Source organism: Phaethon aethereus (genome assembly GCF_964289735.1).
Source record: "Phaethon aethereus genome assembly, chromosome: 28".
Taxonomy (NCBI): Eukaryota; Metazoa; Chordata; class Aves; order Phaethontiformes; family Phaethontidae; genus Phaethon; species Phaethon aethereus.
The window spans coordinates 3,115,168-3,135,375 of record NC_138604.1 but is presented as its reverse complement, the minus strand read 5'-3'; the positions used below and the strand labels follow the sequence as shown (position 1 = coordinate 3,135,375).

The window sequence follows — 20,208 nt, the reverse complement described above, 5'->3', positions numbered from 1 at the left end:
TTTTTATTGGGAGGGGGGAGCGCGGAACAGGAAACCGGAGGAGAAAAACAGACGGGCGTCTGTCCTGCCGCAACGCCGACGGCGGCAAAGGCGGCGCAGCCGGGGCGGGCACGGCCCCCCCCGGGGTCACAGCCCTGCCCGGATCGTCTGGGGCCAGACCCCAACCCCGGGGGGACGCGGGGGAACCGCCCCGCTCGGGCCCAAAACCGGCCCCGCGCCGCTCCCGGCGCTGGCGCGGAAAGGAGGAAAAACACCTGGAAGCGGCCCAAAACGGCGGCGGTTGGGCGAGGGAGCGGGGGGCGGCGGCGGGAGGCGGCGGGGGGCCCCGTCCCGACACCCCCCCCCGAGCCCGAGCCCGTCCCCGCGGGAAGCCCCCGCGCCCCGCGGCGCCGCCGTAACCCGCGTGGGGAAACCGAGGCGCGGGCGACCCTCGTCCCGCCCCGCCGAAACGCCGCCGGCGCCCGACGCCAGGCCGGAGCGCCCGCCCGCCCCCCAAAGCCCCCCGGCTGCCCCCGCCCCGGCCTGGCCTCGCTCACCCCGCGCCGTGCCTGGGGTGCGGCGAGTTTCGGCGAGGCTCAGCCCGGGCGGGACGCCGGCGCTTTGCCGTTCCCGGCTGCACTTTGCCCCGGGAACGTTGGCAGTGACGGGCGGTGCCGGGGGCCCGGCCGGCAGCGGGTCCCCAGAGCCCCCCGTGCTCCTGGCCCAGCGGCCCCAGTCCAGCCCAGTACCCCCAGCTTAGCCCGGTGACCCCAGCCCAGCACCCCTAGTCCAGCTCGGTGCCCCCAGCCCATCCCAGTCTATCCCAGTACCCCCAGCCAGCACCCCCAGTCTATCCCCGTGCCCCCAGCCCAGCATCCCCAGCACACCCCAGTGCCCCCAGCCCATCCCCATGCCCCCAGCCCAGCATCCCCAGTCTATCCCAGTGCCCCCAGCCCAGCATCCCCAGCCCAGCATCCCCAGCCCACCCCAGTGCCCCCAGCCCAGTCTATCCCAGTACCCCCAGCCAGCACCCCCAGTCTATCCCAGTGCCTCCAGCCCAGCACCCCCAGTCTATCCCAGTGCCCCCAGTCCATCCCCGTGCCCCCAGCCCAGCATCCCCAGCACACCCCAGTGCCCCCAGCCCAGCACCCCCAGTCTATCCCAGTGCCCCCAGCCCAGCATCCCCAGTCTATCCCAGCGCCCCCAGTCCATCCCCGTGCCCCCAGCCCAGCATCCCCAGTCTATCCCCGTGCCCCCAGCCCAGCACCCCCAGACCATCCCCGTGCCCCCAGCCCAGCACCCCCAGCCCACCCCAGTGCCCCCAGCTCTCCCAGCATGCCCAGTCCCTCCCCACAGCCGCCCCGCACGAGCCCCCCTCCCTGCGCACCGCGGGGGGTCCCGGCGCCGGCTCCAGCCCCCGGCCGGCCGCGGCACAGAGCCAGGCGCCCACGGGGGAGACCGCGGCTGCCCCCAGAAGACCCACCTTGAGCCCCCTCCTTAATTGCGGGCTACCGAAGACCCCCCCTCCGGCCAGCCCCGGCTCTTGCCCCCCTGCGGGGTGCGGACCCCCGACCGGGCAAGTAACTAAGGCGGCGAAGCCGGGAGAAAAGCGCTCCGGAGGGGTGGGTCTCGCCACCCCCCCGCGCTCGCAGCCCTCCGGGGAGCGGCCCCGGCACCCCCTGCCCGGCTAATTAACAGCAATTAACGTTTCGACGGGGGTTGCCGGGGCTGGTTTCGGTTTCAGACTCTCTCGTGCCCGGGAAAGCCCCGCGGCGGCGGCAGGAGGGTGCGCTGGCGACCCGCTCTGGAAGTGAACCTGAATTAGTCGTAATTAGTTCAGTACTAACGCTAATTAGCTGTAATTAGCAGCTCAAACCCCAAGGTACGAGCCGTATTCTCGTTATAGCCGCAGCCCGGCAAGTACTCGGCTAAACGCATTTCTTCTTGCTTATTGTTAAAGACGATCCCGCCAAGTTGGGCTGTTCCGATACAAAACTGCAGATTTCGGGGCTCAGCGGGGGGTCAAGGGCCACCGGCGGCCGCAGGGAAGGGGTTCGGCGCCGCCGGGGCTGGGAAACGCCGCGGGAGACACCCCCCGCCCCGATTTCGGGGAGTACCGGCCTGCGGACTGCAAAAAAATTCCTCAACACTTTCACTTTCCTATTGTGAAATACGTTCATCTGATTCGTGTGATGAAGCGTAACCTGTCCTACATACCCTTGTATGACCGCAAGCCTAAGTCTAGCAGAGCGGTTAACATATGGCGTTACGGCGAGCCTAAGTCTAGCGGAGGGGTTAACGTATGGCGTTACGGCAAGCCTAAGTCTAGCGGAGGGGTTAAGGTATGGAGTTACGGCGAGCCTAAGTCTAGCGGAGCGGTTAACGTATGGCGTTACGGCGAGCCTAAGTCTAGCGGAGCAGTTAACATATGGCGTTACGGCGAGCCTAAGTCTAGCGGAGCGGTTAACGTATGGAGTTACGGCGAGCCTAAGTCTAGCGGAGGGGTTAAGGTATGGAGTTACGGCGAGCCTAAGTCTAGCGGAGGGGTTAAGGTATGGAGTTACGGCGAGCTTAAGTCTAGCGGAGCAGTTAACATATGGCGTTACGGCGAGCCTAAGTCTAGCGGAGGGGTTAACATATGGCGTTACGGCGAGCCTAAGTCTAGCAACATTCTGGTATATCGGCTCAAACCAGTTTGACCACTGACCGCATAGTGTTGTGTAAAGAGAAATTTGTGAAGTGCACACAGAAAGTCTGGGGCCATCCCGGGGGCACGCTGAGGAAGATTCAAGAAGACCCTAGAAGGAGAAGAGGGCATGCGCCGAAGAAGACACGCCTGTTCATGAATATGTATTAGTATAAGGGATATAAACCGAAAACGGGAACTGTACCGCGTGCGTCTTGGTGGAGCGGGGACGCCCGGCGCACCCCGCGCTGTTTGCTCGCCTCTATTCGCTTAATAAATTGTAAACGTCAACTGGAAGCCTGTTTGGGACTCAGTCATTTATCTCAGTATTTAACGTGACAATTAAATGTGACGATTCAATAAACTGAGCAAGAAATATTTATCTGTATAAAGCCAGGCACGGTAACCCCCTCGCCGTTTTAATGATAATAATTCTGTAGTAATTTGCCGTAAAGACGTTCCCAGAGCTCCGGCTCCTGGCGAGGGGCAGACCCGGCACCGGCTAACGCAGACCCTTGCCCAACTAGCGCTCGCCTTCCCCTACCGAAGGGAAGTTGTGGTTGGTTATAAAGCGGGTGAAGCCGGAGCTGAGCGGGGGGACACCGAGCCTCGGTGCTTCGGGGAAGCCCAGGCGAGACCCCCGCCACAGCGCGATGAGTTTGGCGGCTTTGCCCGGCTCTTACGGCAGACGGTGCCCGTCGTCTTGGTGGGCAACGGGCGGCACCGGCGGGCAGGGCCAAGTCTCGTCACCGAGACCTACCATGGGGCTCACTGTTTTTTTTTCCACCGGCTGCCGGAGGTGGCGAGGGGGCCGGGAGGGAGAGCTGCCGGCAGACGCCGCATCGGCCGGAGGGTCTCGGCCGCCTTCGGCCATCACCGGGTGGGGTGAGCCTCCCCCGCCGGTGGCTGCAATGGTGAAAGCACCGGCGAGCTTGTTCGCCTTCCCGGCTTCTCCCACGCATCCTTTGCCGGCTCAAGAGCACGGCAGGAGCGGTGTTTGCCGCAGACACTCGAGCGAGACCCGGGGTCCTGCCGGGCACACACGGCAGCCCCGATCCGCACCAAAAAGGGGCCGGGGGCCATGTGGAGCCCTCACGAGCCTTCGGCTGTCGGGGCATCCCCGGCACTCACCGAGGAAACGCACCTTGGGAGCGAGTCCGAGACCCCATCCCGAAGCAGGCGAGACGCACCGGGCCGCGCGTTCGCCCGTCCGGGACCACGAAGACATGGGAAGACGGCAGCGTCTCAGCAGCCGGGCTTTAATAATTCACCCTGCAATCGGCCGCAGGACCGTGCTTAGCGCAGGCGCCTATGTACACCGCAGCGCGCCCGGGCGATGCCGCGCAGCCCTCCGCCCCGCATCTTCCCAACCTCCGCCCAACTAAAACCTGGCTCAAGCTGCATTGAACAGCGCGCGGCGGCCGCCGACGGGCCGGGGACGGCCGCCTTCCGCTCTCCTAACAGATTTACCTTCTCCGCCGAGAATTCGAAGGCTCCGAATCCACGCTGAGATTTCGCTCGAGCTCTTTACCGCGAGCCGAGGGGAACCGGGGGGGCAGCTTTCGCCGTCCAAACGCTGGGATCCAAGGACCTTGTCCTGCACCCTCCCCCATCCAAGTTGGTTCACAGGTGCGACGAGCCAGTTCTTACACCCCGCTGCTACCGCCGTCGTTACCCCGCTGAATTAAACTCCCTCTCACTAAAGCTCTGGGTAGTTGGGCTCAGTTTTGGGCTGCACTCGCCCACCCACTCCTGGCAACTCAGCCTTCCCCCGCATCACTCCAGAGCCCACAGAAAGCTGGGAGACGCCGAACAGAAGGTGCCAGAAGGGTCCTGGAACCAAGCCCGGACTGACAAACCTGCGGCAGCGCTCTCGAGCGAGGAAGCCATGTTTTTCAGCCCAGGCACAAGCCTTTTCCGTACCTGGAAGCGGGTCAAGCCCGAGCCGTTTGTGCACGGAGCTGCTAGAGCTCAGCAAAAACACCAGTGGGTTTTACAAGCACGTGGGGTCGTTCCCTCCCTCCCTCTGCATCTCTCTCCTGGGGATGGGCCGAGGAACATCCCACCTATGGATTCAAATAATCACCAGCTCTGAGCGCGTCCTTCGGTCTGTGGTTAAGTAAAACACTCTTTAGAGCGCTGCCCGGCATAAGCAGCGTTATCCGGCATCACAGAAACCAAGGAAAATGAGAAAATGTAGTGAGGTGGCAGTGCCAGCTGAGAGGGAAAAGCAGGGGGGCAGAACCGACACAGAAACTCACAGCATCGAGCATCTCCTCCCTGATTTATCCCCAAAAAAGTGAGTAAAAAGGATATCCGAGAAGCATGCTGCAGCAGAGGCTCAGCAGGGTGACCCTGCGCTGCTCCGGGCGGAGGGAGGGAGGCAGATGCACCGGTCCCGGCTCTTTCCCAGCGGCAAGGAAGAGCTCGGGCTGCCCGAGTCCCCTTTTCCATTCTCGGACGCGGAGAAATCCACACGGGGAGGCTGGGAGCGACCCCCAGGCTCAGTGCGACTCGCTGCAGTCGCTTCTTCCCCACCACGACTGCGGGGAAGGTGCAGGCAAGCAAATACCCTCCTACTACGGGGAGATACCCTGCCCCAATCTCACCTCGAACCCTTGACCAGCCGGTCTGGGACCGGCCAAGACCCCAGGGACTTACCCCGGATTCCCCACTGGGTACGGCTCATCTGTGGCCAAAGTCCTTTCAACTCACCCTCTCTCTGTCTGCACCCAGATTTCTTAAAATGAAGACAAAGCATCAAAACAGGCGTTGGATCCGTCCGGCCAGCGCTAGACTCAGGCCCACCCCACGCTTTAAACCTCCCCTCAAGCCTGGGGGAAGCACCCAGCGACCCAGGCAGCCTCTCCGGCCCCAAATATTTTCCTCTTGGCTGGCTCTGGCTTAAGAGGCACCTCCCCTAAAAAGGAAGGGGAAACGTTAAACCCCTAAAACGGCCAAACAAGGCTCTACAGTCGAGGGGGAGGAGAACCAAACTGAGGTCTGTTGAGCATCGCCCTCCTCGCCGGCAACGCGGGGAGCGGAGGCAGCTGGAGCAGGTCTCTGCGGGCTCCGCCGCCGCGAACTCCCTGCACCTTCCTCCCAACTCCACAGCCCGTTTAATAAAGCAGCCAGGCATGACGTGAACGGGCAGCCGCACACACCGGGACCGAGACAGTCCGCTTTAGTCATGTCCCAGCCCCAAGAGTAACCTCCCAGGGTCCCCAAAATCTGCCTTTCGCTGGCTTTGAGCCCGGGGGCAGGCTCCGAGAACAACTAAGGCTTTAGTTTGAGCCAGGGATGAAGGATGGTGAGGATGGAGAGGAGGGAGGAGGTGAGGCCGCACAGCCCCACAAAGCCCGGGTTGGTTTTGTACAGCCCCAGCTTGTCCAGGGGGATAAAGAGGTCGCAGGCATTTTTCACCACGTCCAGCAGCAGAGGAGGGTTGTTCCGAAGGACGTGGATCAGAAGCCGGAGCTGGATCTGCAGCCTCAGCCCCAGCTGCTGGAGCCTGTTGTCAGCCCGGAGCTGGTGCCCGTTTTCGCCGCCCTTCGCTCGCTTCCCGCCCGCCTCGCGCTCCATCAGGATCCGGATCTCGTAGGCGTCCCGGCTCAGGTTCACGACGAGGGCAAAGAGGTAATACCTGAAACACAGGGGAGAGGAACGGGGAGGGTGGGGAGAGCAGAGAGAGCAGGCAAACAGCGCTGGGGGCTGCGCTGCGCGACGCTGGCAGCCTCCAGCTGCTTCCCCATCAGCCATAAATACAGAACACCTGCAGGAAGGAAGAGCCCACGTTCTCCCAACGGCTCCCGCCACGCTCTTTGCCATCGGCACGGCGCAAGGAGGGGCGAAGCCCCTGCAGGCAGTGCTCGGAGGGGAGCTCAGACCCCTTTGCATGCTCCATAGGGCAGCAGACCTGGAGGACCCCCGGGACAGCAGAAGGGAGGCGAGAAACCTCCTCTCCCTGGGGAAGGAGACTCGCCGCCAGCCCTCACAGCTCCCGAGCCCCTCACCTGAAGGACCTCTGGCTCCACTTCTCCTGGTCCACGCCGGGAACGAGGCCCGCCTTTCCCGCCCAGAGGACGTTGTCGCAGGCGAAGTACATGGCCCTGTTCAGGTGGCTGAGAGTGACGCAGAACCGCAGCACCATATCTGACAGGTGGATGGCCCGTTTCGCCGCCTCCAGCGCCTCGGCCGAGCTACCCAGGCGCAGCACTGCGGGCCAGACAGACGGACGGTCACCGGGGAGGGCCGGGGGGGTGTCCCGTTTCCCCCCTCCCCAGCACCGGGGCACCCACTCACGCTTGCGGCCCAGGCTGAGGTGAGCCTCCAGCTGCCGAACGCTGGCCAGGACCCCGGCGCTCGCCCCGTTCCTCCGCAGCGTGTCTCCCGCCAGAGCACAGGCGTATTGCGCGGCCCTGCAAAGAGGCGGCGCGGCGTCAGAGGCCCCCCGCGGCCTCCGTGACCGTCCTCTCCCGGCGTGGGGACACCGCGCGGCCCCGCCGGCATGACAGCCGGCCCCGTACCTGAAGAGGCGCTCCTTGGCCTGGCTCTGGGCGCTGAAACGCACCCAAGTCTCCATGGCGGGGCCGGGCCCGCGGCGTCGCTGGCCGGTGCGGGGCGTTCGCGGGAGGCGCAGGGCAGCGGCGCGAAGCCACTTCCGGGAGCGCGACGGAAGCTGCCGTAGGTCAAACCGAACGGGGCGGAGGGGGCACTAGCGCCACCTGGCGGCCGGCGGGAGCCCAGAACAGCCGTGCCGCCCCCTTCATACCCGCACAGCTTGTCTCTATTGGCTGGATGTGCCAGGTCCCGCCCTTTACTATCAAAACAGAGGCCGTGAATGGGCAATTGCAACGGTCTCCACCTCTAAATGGATAGCGAAGCTCATGATTGGTTAATTTTTCTATATCCCGCCCCTTCTCCCTACCAATAAGAACGTAGTTGCAATTCTCCACCTCCAGCTCTTCTACTTTGCATTTTGATTCGTTCTTTCGTCTGTCGTTATAATCAGCTCTGCAGCACGATTGGACAGCTAGCCTCTACGCCCCCTCGCCGTGTCCCTCACTCGTGATTGGGGTAAGGGGGGAAAACGCGCCCCTCCCTCTGCACGCCCTACAAGCGAGTTCTGATTGGCCGCTCCCCTCCTCGTCCCTCCCACCTTCCCGAGCCTCTGCTCTGCGATTGGCGTGCTGCCGCTTTCACCGCCTCCCTCCCCCCCGCCCCGTCCTGAAGTCTCCTGCGTGCTGCCATTGGCCAGTTCCCCACGCCGTCCCGCCCCTCCCCTGGGGTGATCTCCACGCCCATTGGGCCCTCGGGCGCTGAGTGACAGCGGCGCCGCAGCGGGGCTCTCCCTCGGCGCGGGCTGGCGGCGGCGATGGAGTCGGTGCGGGCGCAGCGGTTGCAGCCCGGCGTGGGGACGCTGCGTTCCCTGCGGCCCGGCGTCACCGGGGCCCCCGCCGCCGCCTCGGCTCCCCCTCCGCCTCCCGCCCCTCCGCCCGCCGCGGCGGCCGCGCCGCTGCCCGCCGTTCCGCCCCCGGCCGGCCTGGGCTTGGGCTTGGGGCTGGGGCTGCCGCCGCCGCCTCCCCCCCTGGGGCTGCAGGGACCCGCCGCGCCGCCGCCGCCCGGCGCCGGGCCGCCCGCCGTGCTGCGGGAGGCGGTGGAGGCGGTGGTGAGGAGCTTCGCCAAGCACACGCAGGGCTACGGCCGCGGTGAGCCGGGGCCGGGGGCGGGCGGGGAGCGAGGCCTGGGCCGGGGGCGCTGAGGGCGAGGGGCCTTTTTCCCGTCCTCGTAATCCCTTTTTCCCTCGTAATCCCTTTTTCCCTCGTAATCCCTTTTTCCCTCGTAATCCCGTTTCCTCGTAATCCCTTTTCCCGTCTATCTTCCCCAGCACAAAGCTCTGCGGGGCGAGCTCTCCAGGACCCTCTTCCTTGCCCCGCATTTGCACGGCAGCCCTCTTGGGCGAGGGCCTGCTTCCCTTCGCCTCCCGCCGCCGGGCTGCGAGCACCTTTTCCCCGCAGGTTCTGTGGCTCTAGAGGAACGAAGAGAGTCGGGAGCCTCTCCCGTGGCCGGCGTTCCCCGTCCCCGCGGCGTTCGGCTGGCGGTTTGCCCCTGTGGTGGGCTCTAAGGGGGACCGAGGAGGCATCCTTGACTGTTGTCATTAGGTTAAATCTTTTCGGCGTCTTGCGCTGTCGGCGGAGACTTTTCCGAGCGAGCCCCTGCGGTTTGGGCGACGCTAAAGGTGAGCGTGGGGAGGAAAGGAGAATCCCTGCTCCAGCCCCGTCTTATCTGGAGCTGCTTCTTGTGCCAAAAACGAGAGAGTGAAGTAAAAGTGAGTAAAATAAAACCGCTGAGTCCGTGGCTTCTCTGGGTCTGCCTTTTCCCTAAGGAGTCTCGTGGTTTCAGGGGTCAAGCTTGAGAAACGTTCACGAGTCTCCTTTTCTTAGAAAGCTCTGTGGCCATTTAAATGCAAACTTTTATCTTTATGGTATCAACCGATTCCAGATACCTAACTCGACGTGTTTTTTGTGAATTAGGGAAAGAAGACCAGGTTAGTGGTAGGCAGGTGTATAGGTGACCACGAAGGCAGGTGTAGGAGCTGGAGCTGGGCAGACGATTCCCTAGCTTGTGGGTCAAAGCTGAGGAGGTTTCCTACTCGTCCTGTGCCTGTAACAGGTAAACGTGTGATAAAGTTAAAGTGGAGCCCTCTTTTTTTTTTTTTTTTTTAATTTTTTTTAGGTGTTTTTTACGTTTTTAAGAAGGAGGATGCTTCTTGTGCGGTAGCGATTTAGTCCTCTGTACGTAATTCCTTTACTTCAACTTGACGTCAGGACAAAAAAAAGCTCCTTTCTTTCAACGAAGGCAGCAGCGAAGAGCGCTCTGCCGGGAGATCCTTGGCCGTTCCCGGTGGCCGCCGCTTTCCTGGGATCCCCCTCGGTTCCGTGTTCTGCACGGCTGCACCTTGTCGATGGAAAAACCCCGTGGCTGGGAGGAGGGAACAGCTCTGCAGGCTGCTGGTGCTGGAGGAGGCTGTCGCGGGGGTGTTAAGTGCTCCACCACGCTCCGGCGCCACGGGGCTCCAAGTATTGCATCAGAGGCGCCCGGTCGTGCGAGAGCCCCCGGAGGAGGCTCAGATCTGGGTTGCTTCTACGCTCCTTTGTATTTAAAAAAGAAAAAAGAAGTACAGAAGCGAGGGGGGAAAAAAAAAAGGATAAAGCACATATTTTACTGGCCCTGTGATGGAAAGAATCTTCCACCCCACCCGAAAGGAGACACTTTGCAACTATTTTGAGTTCCCGACTTCTTCCGGCTACGGCAGCAGGTCCAACGGAGGCGGTCGTAGGCTTCCAAAATGGTGAGTGCTTGGCAGTCAGCGCCACCGGAGCGCAGAGGGACCGCTGCTCGTCTGGCTCCAGAGGAGCTCAACGCCATGTGGAATCACTTACCCTTCTGTATTTAATATGCAAGTCAGATGTGCTATCGTATATGCAACGCCGGGATACGGGGTTGCGCTCCAAAGCAATAAACAGATATGCCTGATGGTCGGAGCAGGCTCTGCTTTGTGTCTCCCGGCTTCTCTTCGTCTTTCCTCGGAGTGGCAGATGCAAAGGGTAAGCCTCTGACAGGAGCCGCGCTCTGTAAGCCTGCGGCTCTCCCCCACGCAGATGGGTGACAAAGCTTTTCTAGAAGAGCAGCGTTTCCAGTTCCTGCCCTCAGAAACACAAACGAAGATACAAAACTGGTCGACTGACACCCGTAGTAAGAGTCACCGTGTTTTGAGCCGGTAGGGAGACTTGTTCGACTTGCAGGCACTTAAAAGAGCTTTCTCTACGCGTTGGGTTTCCCGCTAAGCACGACCTGATGTGCGACGCAAAGAACACCTCACTTCTTCAGCATCTTTACCTGCCTTCAAACCATCCGGTCGTTTTTCTCCCTGCCCTCTCCCCCAGGCCGAGCGCTGCGTTGTGTTCCGTGCTCCGTACGGGATCCAGATCCATCAGGGTGCAGAAGCTGCCCCTGCTTTCTCGAGGGCCGTCCTCTCGCACGCGTGAGACGTGCCGGCATTTGAGGTGCTTTCTGTAAATGAAAGCGAACTTCGTGCCTCCTGCTTCTTCCCCCCGCGTCGCTCTTTTGTGATTTAGTGGGACGAGGGGCGAGAATGAGCAAGGCTGAGTATCATCGGTCCAGAGCAAATCCAGACTAAGATTTCGCTTCGGATTCAGCACGCCGCAGTGCGCAGCCGGCGTTTCCCTGCTAAGCGGGACCTGTGCGGCGGTGTAGCTGGAGCCGTGCCGAGGAGAGGGCAGATGGGCAGGTCTCTGTTCGCAGCGGCGCGGTTCATTCTCCGGCCCTACAAAAGCATATTGTTCCGAGGTGTTCGTAGAGTTTCAATTAGGTATTTTACTCCCCCGTCTCCTAAAACCATCCTGCCTGCGGCAGCTGCAAGCGTTGAATCCGGTCTGGGAAGAAAACCTCTTTTGGATGCTTCTCAGCTGTCTGACCTATTGCTCCCGTCGCTAACGAAGTACCCAGCCGGCGCCTGGCATAGAGGAACCCTTGTCTTGGGCTGAGAACACAAACCCGTGCCAGTGCACGCGTTGCACGGCGTTTCCTCGTTAACCTGCTTTTAACGTCGGTTTCTCGGGCTTCCCTAAATTAATCCAAACTATAATTTCTCTGACTTTTCAGAGTAATTCCCTGTGTCGTGAGAATTTGCGTGGCCTGATGTAGCTGGGCTTTCTCTGCAGTTTCTTGTGCGGTCGCCGCTGTGAAGTCCCAGTTGCCCCGTGCCGAACGGTCCCTGAAGCCGTTATTGAATCGGGCATTGTCTCCCCAAATCCGTGGGGGATTACGTGCATGCCTTACGCTGTCCCCAGGCAGGGAGTCTGCCTGGATGGATGGGAATTCTGTCTGGCTATTGGTGCACCGGAGAGCTGGCAGGGAACTGTGCATTGTTTGTACGGCTTTTTGTCAGTCTTCAGCGGAAAATCGCCCCCGTCTTGCATGTTTCATCAAAAAAACCCTGACCCCCAATTAAACTTTGAAGATAATCCAAAGCGACGGCTTTATGAACAAATGCCCCGAAAAGCCTGTGGTTGAAAGAGGAAGAAAACGCTTAGTGAGGAGCTACTGTGCTAGGGACTCCTCGCCTGGCTTGGTCTTACGGAAAGCGATAAGTGAAAGGCTGAAGCTCGCGCTCTTCCTGCAAGCCTGAAGGAGGGCTTTAGGCTGAAGACCTAAACCCTCACAGCGCTGCGTGGGCAACCGAAAAGCTGGGCCGGGGTGGCTTGCGGCGAGCGTTCGCGCGTGGCCTCCGGTTCGCCTCCCTTTTCTGTCTTCCCCCGGGAGACCTCGCGGACGGCAGCCTCGTCTCACTCGCTGCTCTGCCTCGCTGCTCGCCGCGCCGTGTACGGCTCCTCCCAGGAGAGCTTGCCTGGGGACTTGGGGGTATTTTTCTCCTTTTGCTGAAAATGGGGATTTTGGGGTGGAGTCCTTTTAACAGCTCTTGCATGAGCGAGGGGTTGCTGTAATTCTGCTTTTTGCAGGTCGCCTGGCTTCGGAGCGATTGCTGAGGTTCAGAAGGCTCAGGATAGAAGTGCTGGGGAGGAGCTGAGGGCAGGCTTTTCCTACGGCTGTCTGTCAGGCTGTTCAGCACAGAAGGAAGCTTAGAGCGAATTCGGTGGGACTCGGGGTATTAGATGCTACGAGGTTCGTTTTTCTTGCCCGAACTGACAAAATAAAGGGTGGGTGGACTTAGAACACCTCAAAGAAAGTCCCCGTGACGCTGGGGATTCAAAGATGAGGAGAGCGACGAGACGGCTGGCTCGTTGTGGCAGCAAACGCCTCTAGTTCTTGCGTGCGTATTAAAATAAGAATTTAATCTCGTGGCTTTGGGCTACGAGCAGCCGCGAGGGCTGTGTGCGCTGGCTGGCTGCGCGCGGCGTGGACTGGCCGCCGGGTCATTAAAGCTGGGTAGGTGCTTAAACCCCACGTAGCAAATTTGGTGCTGCAGAAAAGGTGCCGCCTTCGAAACGGCTTTTCGTGAGACTGCTGTAATTACCAAGGTCAAGGAGGGCTGACGTTTTCGGCTCTGGTTTCCTAACTGGGATGGAAAAAGCGCTTACTGTAACAAAGCTAATCCTGGTTTTATCCTGCGATTCACCGCTCGGTTATACATCCTCCCGTGCCGAATGGCACAAACGAGGTTCTCCGGCGAGAACCACGCTCGTCTGCGCTGTTACACGCTCTCTCTGTGGCAGGTAAATACACCCAAATCACAGGGAGTTCTGCCAAACGTCTCAGCTGAGTAGCTTTGTGCCTCGGGTCACTTGGGCCTCCGTCGTGTTGTTTTGTGCTAGGTACGCGATGTTCAGCCCAAAAGCGGGTGCTTTCTGCGGCTCTGACGGCGCACGTGCAGGTCAGCTGCTTTATTTTTATCTTAAATGTAAGAATGTCAACACTGAGGATCAGGTGAGCAAACCTGCTGAGCCTGCTGGCAGCCCTCCTAACGGGGGAAAAACGCCCCGCTGCCTTCGGAAAGTCTCTTCGGAAAGCTTTGCCCCCGAGTTCGTCGGAACGAGAAGAGCTTTTCTCCGTGGGGAGCTTTGTTTCACGGCTCGGTGGTTCTCCTTAGGTTCCTCTTGCTGCGTTTGCGTCGACGTCGTGCGCCTACGGCTCCCCTTGAAGCCGACGGTTTTTAGTCGAGGCGTAACCGAGCTCCCTGGGTAGGGCCCCGCTTGCGTAGGCGGGAGCGCGCCGGCATTTATGCCGTTCTGTCTCGGTGTGGCCGCTCCTGACGGGCGATACCCGAGGAAACCCAGGCGCTGGTTTTCCGTCTCTGAACTCGATTCTATTTCTGCCTCCTCAGTGAACGTCGTGGAGGCCCTTCAGGAGTTCTGGCAGATGAAGCAGTCACGTGGAGCTGATCTGAAGAACGGAGCCCTCGTGGTGTACGAGATGGTCCCCTCCAACAGCCCCCCGTACGTCTGCTACGTCACCTTGCCGGGAGGGAGCTGCTTCGGCAGTTTCCAGGTACGATCGCTCTCCGACGCGGTTTAACTCGGGTGCCGCGAGGATCTCGCCCCACCAGAACGAGCGCTCAGATACCCTCCTGCGCTGGGCACGGCGTTAACGTCTTCCTGCCGGCTGGAAGGGCACGGCGTTAACGTCTTCCTGCCGGCTGGAAGCACGAGGATGACGTGGGTCTGACTGTAACCCTCTTTAAGTGTTCCTAACTGCCTCTAAAACCCCACACGACTTCGGTCCGGGAAGGTTTGGCTGTACGCTGTACCTCGTGGTAGGTACTGTGTTCCCTACACGTGACTGACCCGGACCGTGGCAGTGCCGCGGTGAGGCACGCGGCGCCCGAGAAGACTGTCAGGTTGGTTTTGTCGCTTCGTTCTCCTTCCCAGGATGAAGCGGCGGGATGTATTTACAGGACGCAGCGCGGACAAACTGGTAGAGTGATATTTCCTTGCGAGGGCTCCGGATTTGACCCAGAGCCTCTTCTCAAGGGGCCAAAAGACTGTAGAAATCAAACCGTCACACTGGATCGATAGTTTCTCCCCTCTTTCTCTTTAAATGGAAGATGTCCAACCCAAATACCTCACCCGAAAGATTAAGGTCCAAAAATCACAACGGGTCCTGACAGCATTTCGGATTCCTTTGCTGCCGTGGCTTTAGGCGGTTACTCTCTGGTCTTGGTTTGCAGAACGTATCCAAAAGAAACAGCTCTAGCAGCTACACGGTCTGCCCGTCCCGAACGGCAGTCCTTGCGCCGAAGAGTAATTTGGTTACGTTTTGGTTTTAAGCTAATTGGTTTTGTTGACGATCTGATTGCGGCGCTTCCTGATGCAGATACTATGTGCTGAGTTCAGCTGCCTGCCTAATTTTTGTGTTTAGCATGGTTGGGATAGCTGCGGTTTAAAACTAGCTCCTAATGATTTCAGGATGTCTGAGAGCACGACTTTCCAAATCTACACAACGCTGCCGCCTAATTCCCGCTTCGTGTGTCGGGGAGGAGAAGTGCGGAGCGTGGGGCCGAAGGGATCGCGGCCGTCTCGCTGCCTTTCTGTCCTGACGGTGTTTGTCTCTCCTCAGTTCTGTCCCACCAAGGCTGAAGCCCGCAGGAGTGCTGCGAAGATTGCGCTAATGAACTCGGTCTTTAACGAGCATCCCTCCCGGAGGATCACGGATGAGTTCATCGAGAAGAGTGTTTCGGAGGCCCTGGCGTCGTTCAACGTAAGGCTTTCCAGTGCCCAGAGGGCTGCAGTTGATGGGGACGGATTGACCGGGGAAAAACCTCAAATGGGGGGAATTTGCAGTTTTCTTTTACATCTGGAACTCTTTACGGCAGGTTTTTTTTCAGGGCCCTCGGAGTATTAAAACTCTAATTCTCGTTCTGCTGCTTCCCCTCCCACAGAGCCTCACACCCTTCTCGCGTTTGATCGTGCTGCCCTCAGATCAGGCGGGGTAGGATAATGAGACTGAGATGTGGGTCCGTGTGGCCCTTCTCTGGCCGGGTTGTCACCTTGGCCAGCTTCCTTTAAACCAAACGTTTTCCAGAAACGTTAGTTTCTAGCGGCGGGAGCTTTGCATTCCCCTTTTACTGCCCTAATTAGACCTTATCCTGGAGGGAGTTCTTTGCTGTGCCGTCACGTGGTGCTTGATGGTACCCCGGGTATTGCAAGAACTTCGAAACCGCCGCAATGGGCGGCAGAAAAACGTCCCCTTTCGAGGGGCGTCATCAAACACGGGGCGGGCGCCATTGCTGCGCGGGAGCTGGAGTGAGCGGCGCGAGCGTTCGAGGCTGGACGGGACCGGCGCGCTCGTCTGCCAGCTCGAGGCCGAGGTGCGTACGGCTCCTCTTCAGTCGGACCTGGGATTATCCGAGGGGAGACGATGTCGCAGGAGTGGCAGGCGCCGGGTGACCCCGCTCGGTCGGGAACTGCAGCTCTGGTATGAAATGTCTCTTTGCAGGGCAATCGAGAGGAAGCTGATAATCCCAACACCGGGATCGGTGCTTTCCGCTTCATGCTGGAATCCAACAAGGGAAAATCAATGCTGGAGTTCCAGGTACTCGTTCACAATGTCCTTACGTGGTTCAAATGGTTGGTTTGATCGTTCGGCTCCGTCTGTGGCACTTTACATTCAAAATAAAGGTGGGGCTTTCCTCTTGGAGCACAACCCAGGATTTGTGGCACTTTCAGGTGCTGGTATAGCAGCAAAATACTTGGAATGGGGCTTCTTTCTGTAAATGCTCTTTGATGTTTGCAGGGCTCAGTGTTGTGAAGGGGTTTTGCCGCCTTCCGATCCGGTGTTTTCAGTGACGTAGTATTTCGTTACCTGGTGCCGGAGGTCCAGACGACACCTCCAGGTGCCTTAACTCATGGCATTAAGCGAGCGTTTCATTCGTGGGTTTTATCCCCTCCCTGTAAAATGGGAGAGGGTCTCGCTTCCCTCAGGAAAGCTGGTGAAGATCTTTCATCCAAAGCCATTTTGATTGTGGAGTTAGGAGTCTTGATCGCTGTCGTTACGTGCCCTCAAACCACAGCGTTATCCCAGCATTCTTCGTGTCCTACCGAAATACGCGCAGTCTGTCTCTCGTTACGACAAAACATCTGTGAAATGAGAAGTACAAACTGGTGAGGTACAAACTGGTGAGGGAGACTGCTGTAGCACTTACCAGTTCCGGTTAACGGGGCAGGAGGAGCCCGTGCAGAACAGACGACCGAGAGCTGAGATTCCTCTGGGCTTTATTCCGGCCTTTCCGAGGAGACCGCTCCTACGAGCAGAGCGGAGCAGCCGGGTACACCAGGCTGTTCAGAGCACTCTGTATTCTGCGCGTGACTTTAGTCTTTTGAGCGCGCTCCCCGGTGCCGAACAGGACGTCTGTCCCCGCACGTGCAGAGACGTCGTTACGCCAGTGCTTTGAGGTTCGCGGATCCTTTGAATTTAAACGTGGGCTTCAAAAGCGACTCGAAACGACTCTCGAGTTGACTGCAAGCGCACCGGCTGGCGATGGATTTTTAGGAGAGGAGAAATTAGACCCTAACTCTGCTGCAGGCGGTGAAGCGGGGTTTGGATGCATCTCGGAGTGTCGCTGTGTTCGGGGTTCTTCGCTGTAGGCAAACTTTTCCCGAAGCCGACTTCTCGCCTGGCTCGATTCCCTTGAATGGAAATACTCAGTGGGCGGAAGACGGAAGTGTTTATATTAGTGGCCCTGTTTACACAGGGTGCCTCTGTCATGTGTATTCCTTAGGCTGTGTTTGTGTTTGGGAAGCCTAACTAGTCCCTGCAAGTTCACGAAGCAAAAGTTGGCGTGGCCTTGAGAGAGAAATGTTTGCTCGGAAAACGTTGGCTTGTCACCCGCTCCGGCTGGTGCTTTAGCTCAGAGCTTGCAAGATGGCAGAGTCCGGCAATCCCTGCGGCGGAGTGAAGCGTCAGCAGCTTTGTCTCCTCTGTAACCCGCTCCTCTGGTCCAGGGATTTTTGTCTGGCGGGGTGAGCCGGGCTTTGCCGTGGCGTCCTGGCTCCTGGCACATTGGCGATGCCTTCCGCCTGCCCTGCCGCTGCGGTTTCCTTGTCTTTTTGATAAACCTTAACTCGCCAACGCTGGAATTCTTTTGTTCACGGACTCCGGAGCCGCGAACCCGCTCCGGGGTCCTTGCGGCGGCAAAGGACCGGGCGCGACGTCGCCAAGTCCTTCTCGGCTCCTTGTTCCCGTGGCCAGAAACTGGTTTGGCTGCTTGCGGCGCTGAACCCTCGTCCCCGCGCTGGCTCGCAGCCTGACCGCCCCTTGCCGTTGCAGGAGCTGATGACCGTCTTCCAGCTGTTGCATTGGAATGGCAGCCTCAAAGCCATGCGAGAGAGGCAGTGCTCCCGGCAGGTGAGTCGGGGCCGCGGGCGTCTCGGGCCGCGGCGCTCTGGGCGTGCCGGGGTCGCTTACGACCTTCTCCTCGAGCTCCCTGAGCTGGCAAGGCAGCCAGACGCCGCTGAGCGAACTGCGTCCCGCGTGGCGACTTGTCTTTCCTAAGCCCCCCCTCCCGCATGTGTCCGTTACCACCAGGAGGTCCTGGCTCACTACTCCCACCGCGCTCTGGACGACGACATAAGGAACCAGATGGCCATGGACTGGGTGAACAGGGAGCAGAATAGCCCGGGAGCCCTTTCCAGAGAGCTGGCTTCCACGGAGAGAGAGCTGGACGAAGCCCGCCTGGCTGGGAAGGAGCTGCGTTTCCATAAGGAGAAGAAAGACATCCTGATGCTGGCCGCTGGCCAGCTGGGGAGCATGCACTCCTCCAACTGCTAGACTCGAGGCGTTCCGCTCCCCCAGGCCGCCTAACACCTCCGCGCCGGCGGGATCCGTCCCCGGTCACGTAAAGCATGTAATGCCTCCTCCGGAGTTGTGGCCCGTTTGCACATTTTGAAAGGGGAAAAAAAAAAAAAAAAAAGAAAAAAGAAGGAAAAAAGCTCCTGTACAGATTTTTAAACCTTTTAATACTTCCTTCTAGACCTATTCCTCAGCCTCCGATCTGCTAGAGAATTCCTTCTGTCCCTTTTTTTTTTTAAAGATGGCATTAAAAACGCAGCCTTTCAGTATTAACGTGGAGACCGCCGCTGTACGTTGGTACGCTGTGGTCGGCGGTATTCCATGAAATGGAGCCCTTCCTTCAGGAAGCTTCTGTTCTGGGGAGCTGATGCATGTCACGCAGACCTGCCTCTTTTTTTTTTTTTTTTTTCCTTCTGCTTGTATAGTAGAGAGGGGGTGTCTATCAAAACTCCTTCATAAGCACACTAATTAAAAAACCCAACAAAACAAAGCAGCCGGCGCGATCTCGTTAACGCTGCCGCGCAAGCTGCACGGGGGAATACTCCCAAGCGCATCAAAGGGATTTAAAACTGGGATTTTGTTTTGGCCAGGCTTAAGTCTACAGAACTCCGGTTCCAAGCTCCGGCAGGCTTCGCAGTTACGCCTGCACCGTATCTGCTCCTGCTCTGGCTTTTCGCGCGTGGGCGAGGACGTGGCTCGCTCTCCGACGAAATAACGCACCTAACAATACCCCGCGGGGCACTTCAGGGATTGGACTTGGCAGTGTCGTTACTTGGCACCTTCTGCTCTGCTCCTTTTCGCTCCTCCTCGCAGTTTTTAGCGGGGTGGAGGTGCTGGAGGTGCGGGATGAAGCGGCCGGTTTATTTTGCTGGGAATGGAGCGTCGGAGCCGTTTGGCTTCCCCAGCCAGGCTGGGGAAGGTGCGAATTTTTGAAAATCTCGCAAGAAACGCGAGATGGACGTGCTGTTCTCTCCAGAGCAGCTTCCAAACCAAATCTCAGACTTGGCCTTTCCAAGGAAGGTTTAAAAAGCCTTGCCAGAGTTTCGGAGCTCGCTGGCAGAAGGGGGGAAACCGCTCAGCTTCTCCCTGAAGAGCCTTGCCAAGACAAGTCTCGGTTAACTAGAACGGCGTTTACGTCTTTGTTAACCGGAACTGTGCTTAATCCTTTGAACCGGAGCACAGCTCCAGCCCCCAGCAGCAAAAGCTCAGCCTAAGGTTTGGCCTCAGCTCCGCTTTGCTCCTGTCAGCCAGGCAAAGGGGTCTGGCCCCTCGCTGTGCCCCGCGCCCTCCGCTGCTGGCCCTCGCCCCCAGGGAGCCGTTCTCGGGGACAATTCTTAGGATTTCTGGTAGAGCGGAGGGCCGAGCAGCTCTTCAGGTCTGTTGTTCCGTTCCTTCTAGTAGAACAAAACGTTGCTGAAACAAAAATCTCTATATGCACTGTTTTTTTTTTTTTTTGTTAAATGAATAGTTCCCTGTTCTTCGTATACGTATAAGTACTAAATCTATATGATGTTTAGAGCAAAATAAACGCCCTTTCTGACATTAAAGTGTTCCTCCAGCTCAAGTTCACAGTCAAGACAGCAGCGACTTGTTTAAGGCGATTCCCGTATCGCTTCCCACCTTTCCGGTACGCAGCCCAGAAGAGCCAGCAGCGCCTCAGCGGGAATATAAATTGGTATCAGGCTTCGGTTCTTCTCTCTGCAGCGCAGCGCTGGAGCTTTCTCCGGTTCTTTTCCCCTGGGTAGAGGTACAAAGCCTTCGGGACCCCGCGATTTCCCGACACCCCTCACGCCCTCTCCTTTCTCTGCAGCAGCCTCTCGCACAGCGTTTGGCCGTAGAGGCAGGCGGATATTCGAGCAATAGTCTTTCTTTTGACATGGAGACTTAAAAAATTGCATTATCTGTAGGTATTCTAGTTTTGTATTCTCGTCCTAACAAGCCTATTTTGTTTTTTTTTTTTATATCTATTTTTTTATATGCAGCCTCTTTACACAGCAGTATTAATGTTTAACGCGTTTATAAATGCGATCGTGAATGGTGTGGAGTGTGTCTCTCTCTTTCGTTGTTTTGTTTTTGTTTTTTTACAGGCTGGCAATATCTAGACCTTGTATTTGGATTTAATCACTTGCTCTAGAAATAACGTCTCTCTACCGGCCCTTCCACACCTGCGTGTAGCGTTCCGTCGCGTGCAACGGTGATTTATCCCAGGGCCCGAT

General features: G+C 58.7%; 2 protein-coding genes across 2 annotated transcripts; one reads left to right on the top strand and one right to left on the bottom strand.

Moving 5' to 3' along the window:
- Nucleotides 1-5,941: 5,941 nt before the first annotated feature.
- PEX11B (peroxisomal biogenesis factor 11 beta) lies at nt 5,942-7,247 on the bottom strand (the record flags this gene model as incomplete). The annotated part of the gene is made up of 4 exons (XM_082011406.1): nt 5,942-6,308; nt 6,679-6,880; nt 6,968-7,083; nt 7,192-7,247. 4 exons carry the CDS (start codon nt 7,245-7,247, stop codon nt 5,942-5,944), a joined length of 741 nt encoding a protein of 246 aa, XP_081867532.1.
- A 685-nt stretch (nt 7,248-7,932) lies between these two features.
- Nucleotides 7,933-18,779, top strand: LIX1L (limb and CNS expressed 1 like). Its single transcript, XM_082011507.1, has 6 exons — nt 7,933-8,373; nt 13,530-13,693; nt 14,762-14,902; nt 15,641-15,736; nt 17,471-17,548; nt 17,729-18,779. Exons 1-6 carry the CDS (start codon nt 8,040-8,042, stop codon nt 17,969-17,971), a joined length of 1,056 nt encoding a protein of 351 aa, XP_081867633.1. The 5' UTR covers nt 7,933-8,039; the 3' UTR covers nt 17,972-18,779.
- Nucleotides 18,780-20,208: the final 1,429 nt, after the last annotated feature.

Coding starts and splice junctions, on each gene's coding strand:
- LIX1L (XM_082011507.1), top strand. CDS start 8,040: ATGGAGTCGGTGCGGGCGCAGCGGTTGCAGCCCGGCGTGGGGACGCTG. Junction 13,694..14,761: donor GCTGCTTCGGCAGTTTCCAG/GTACGATCGCTC, acceptor GTCTCTCCTCAG/TTCTGTCCCACCAAGGCTGA. Junction 14,903..15,640: donor AGGCCCTGGCGTCGTTCAAC/GTAAGGCTTTCC, acceptor GTCTCTTTGCAG/GGCAATCGAGAGGAAGCTGA.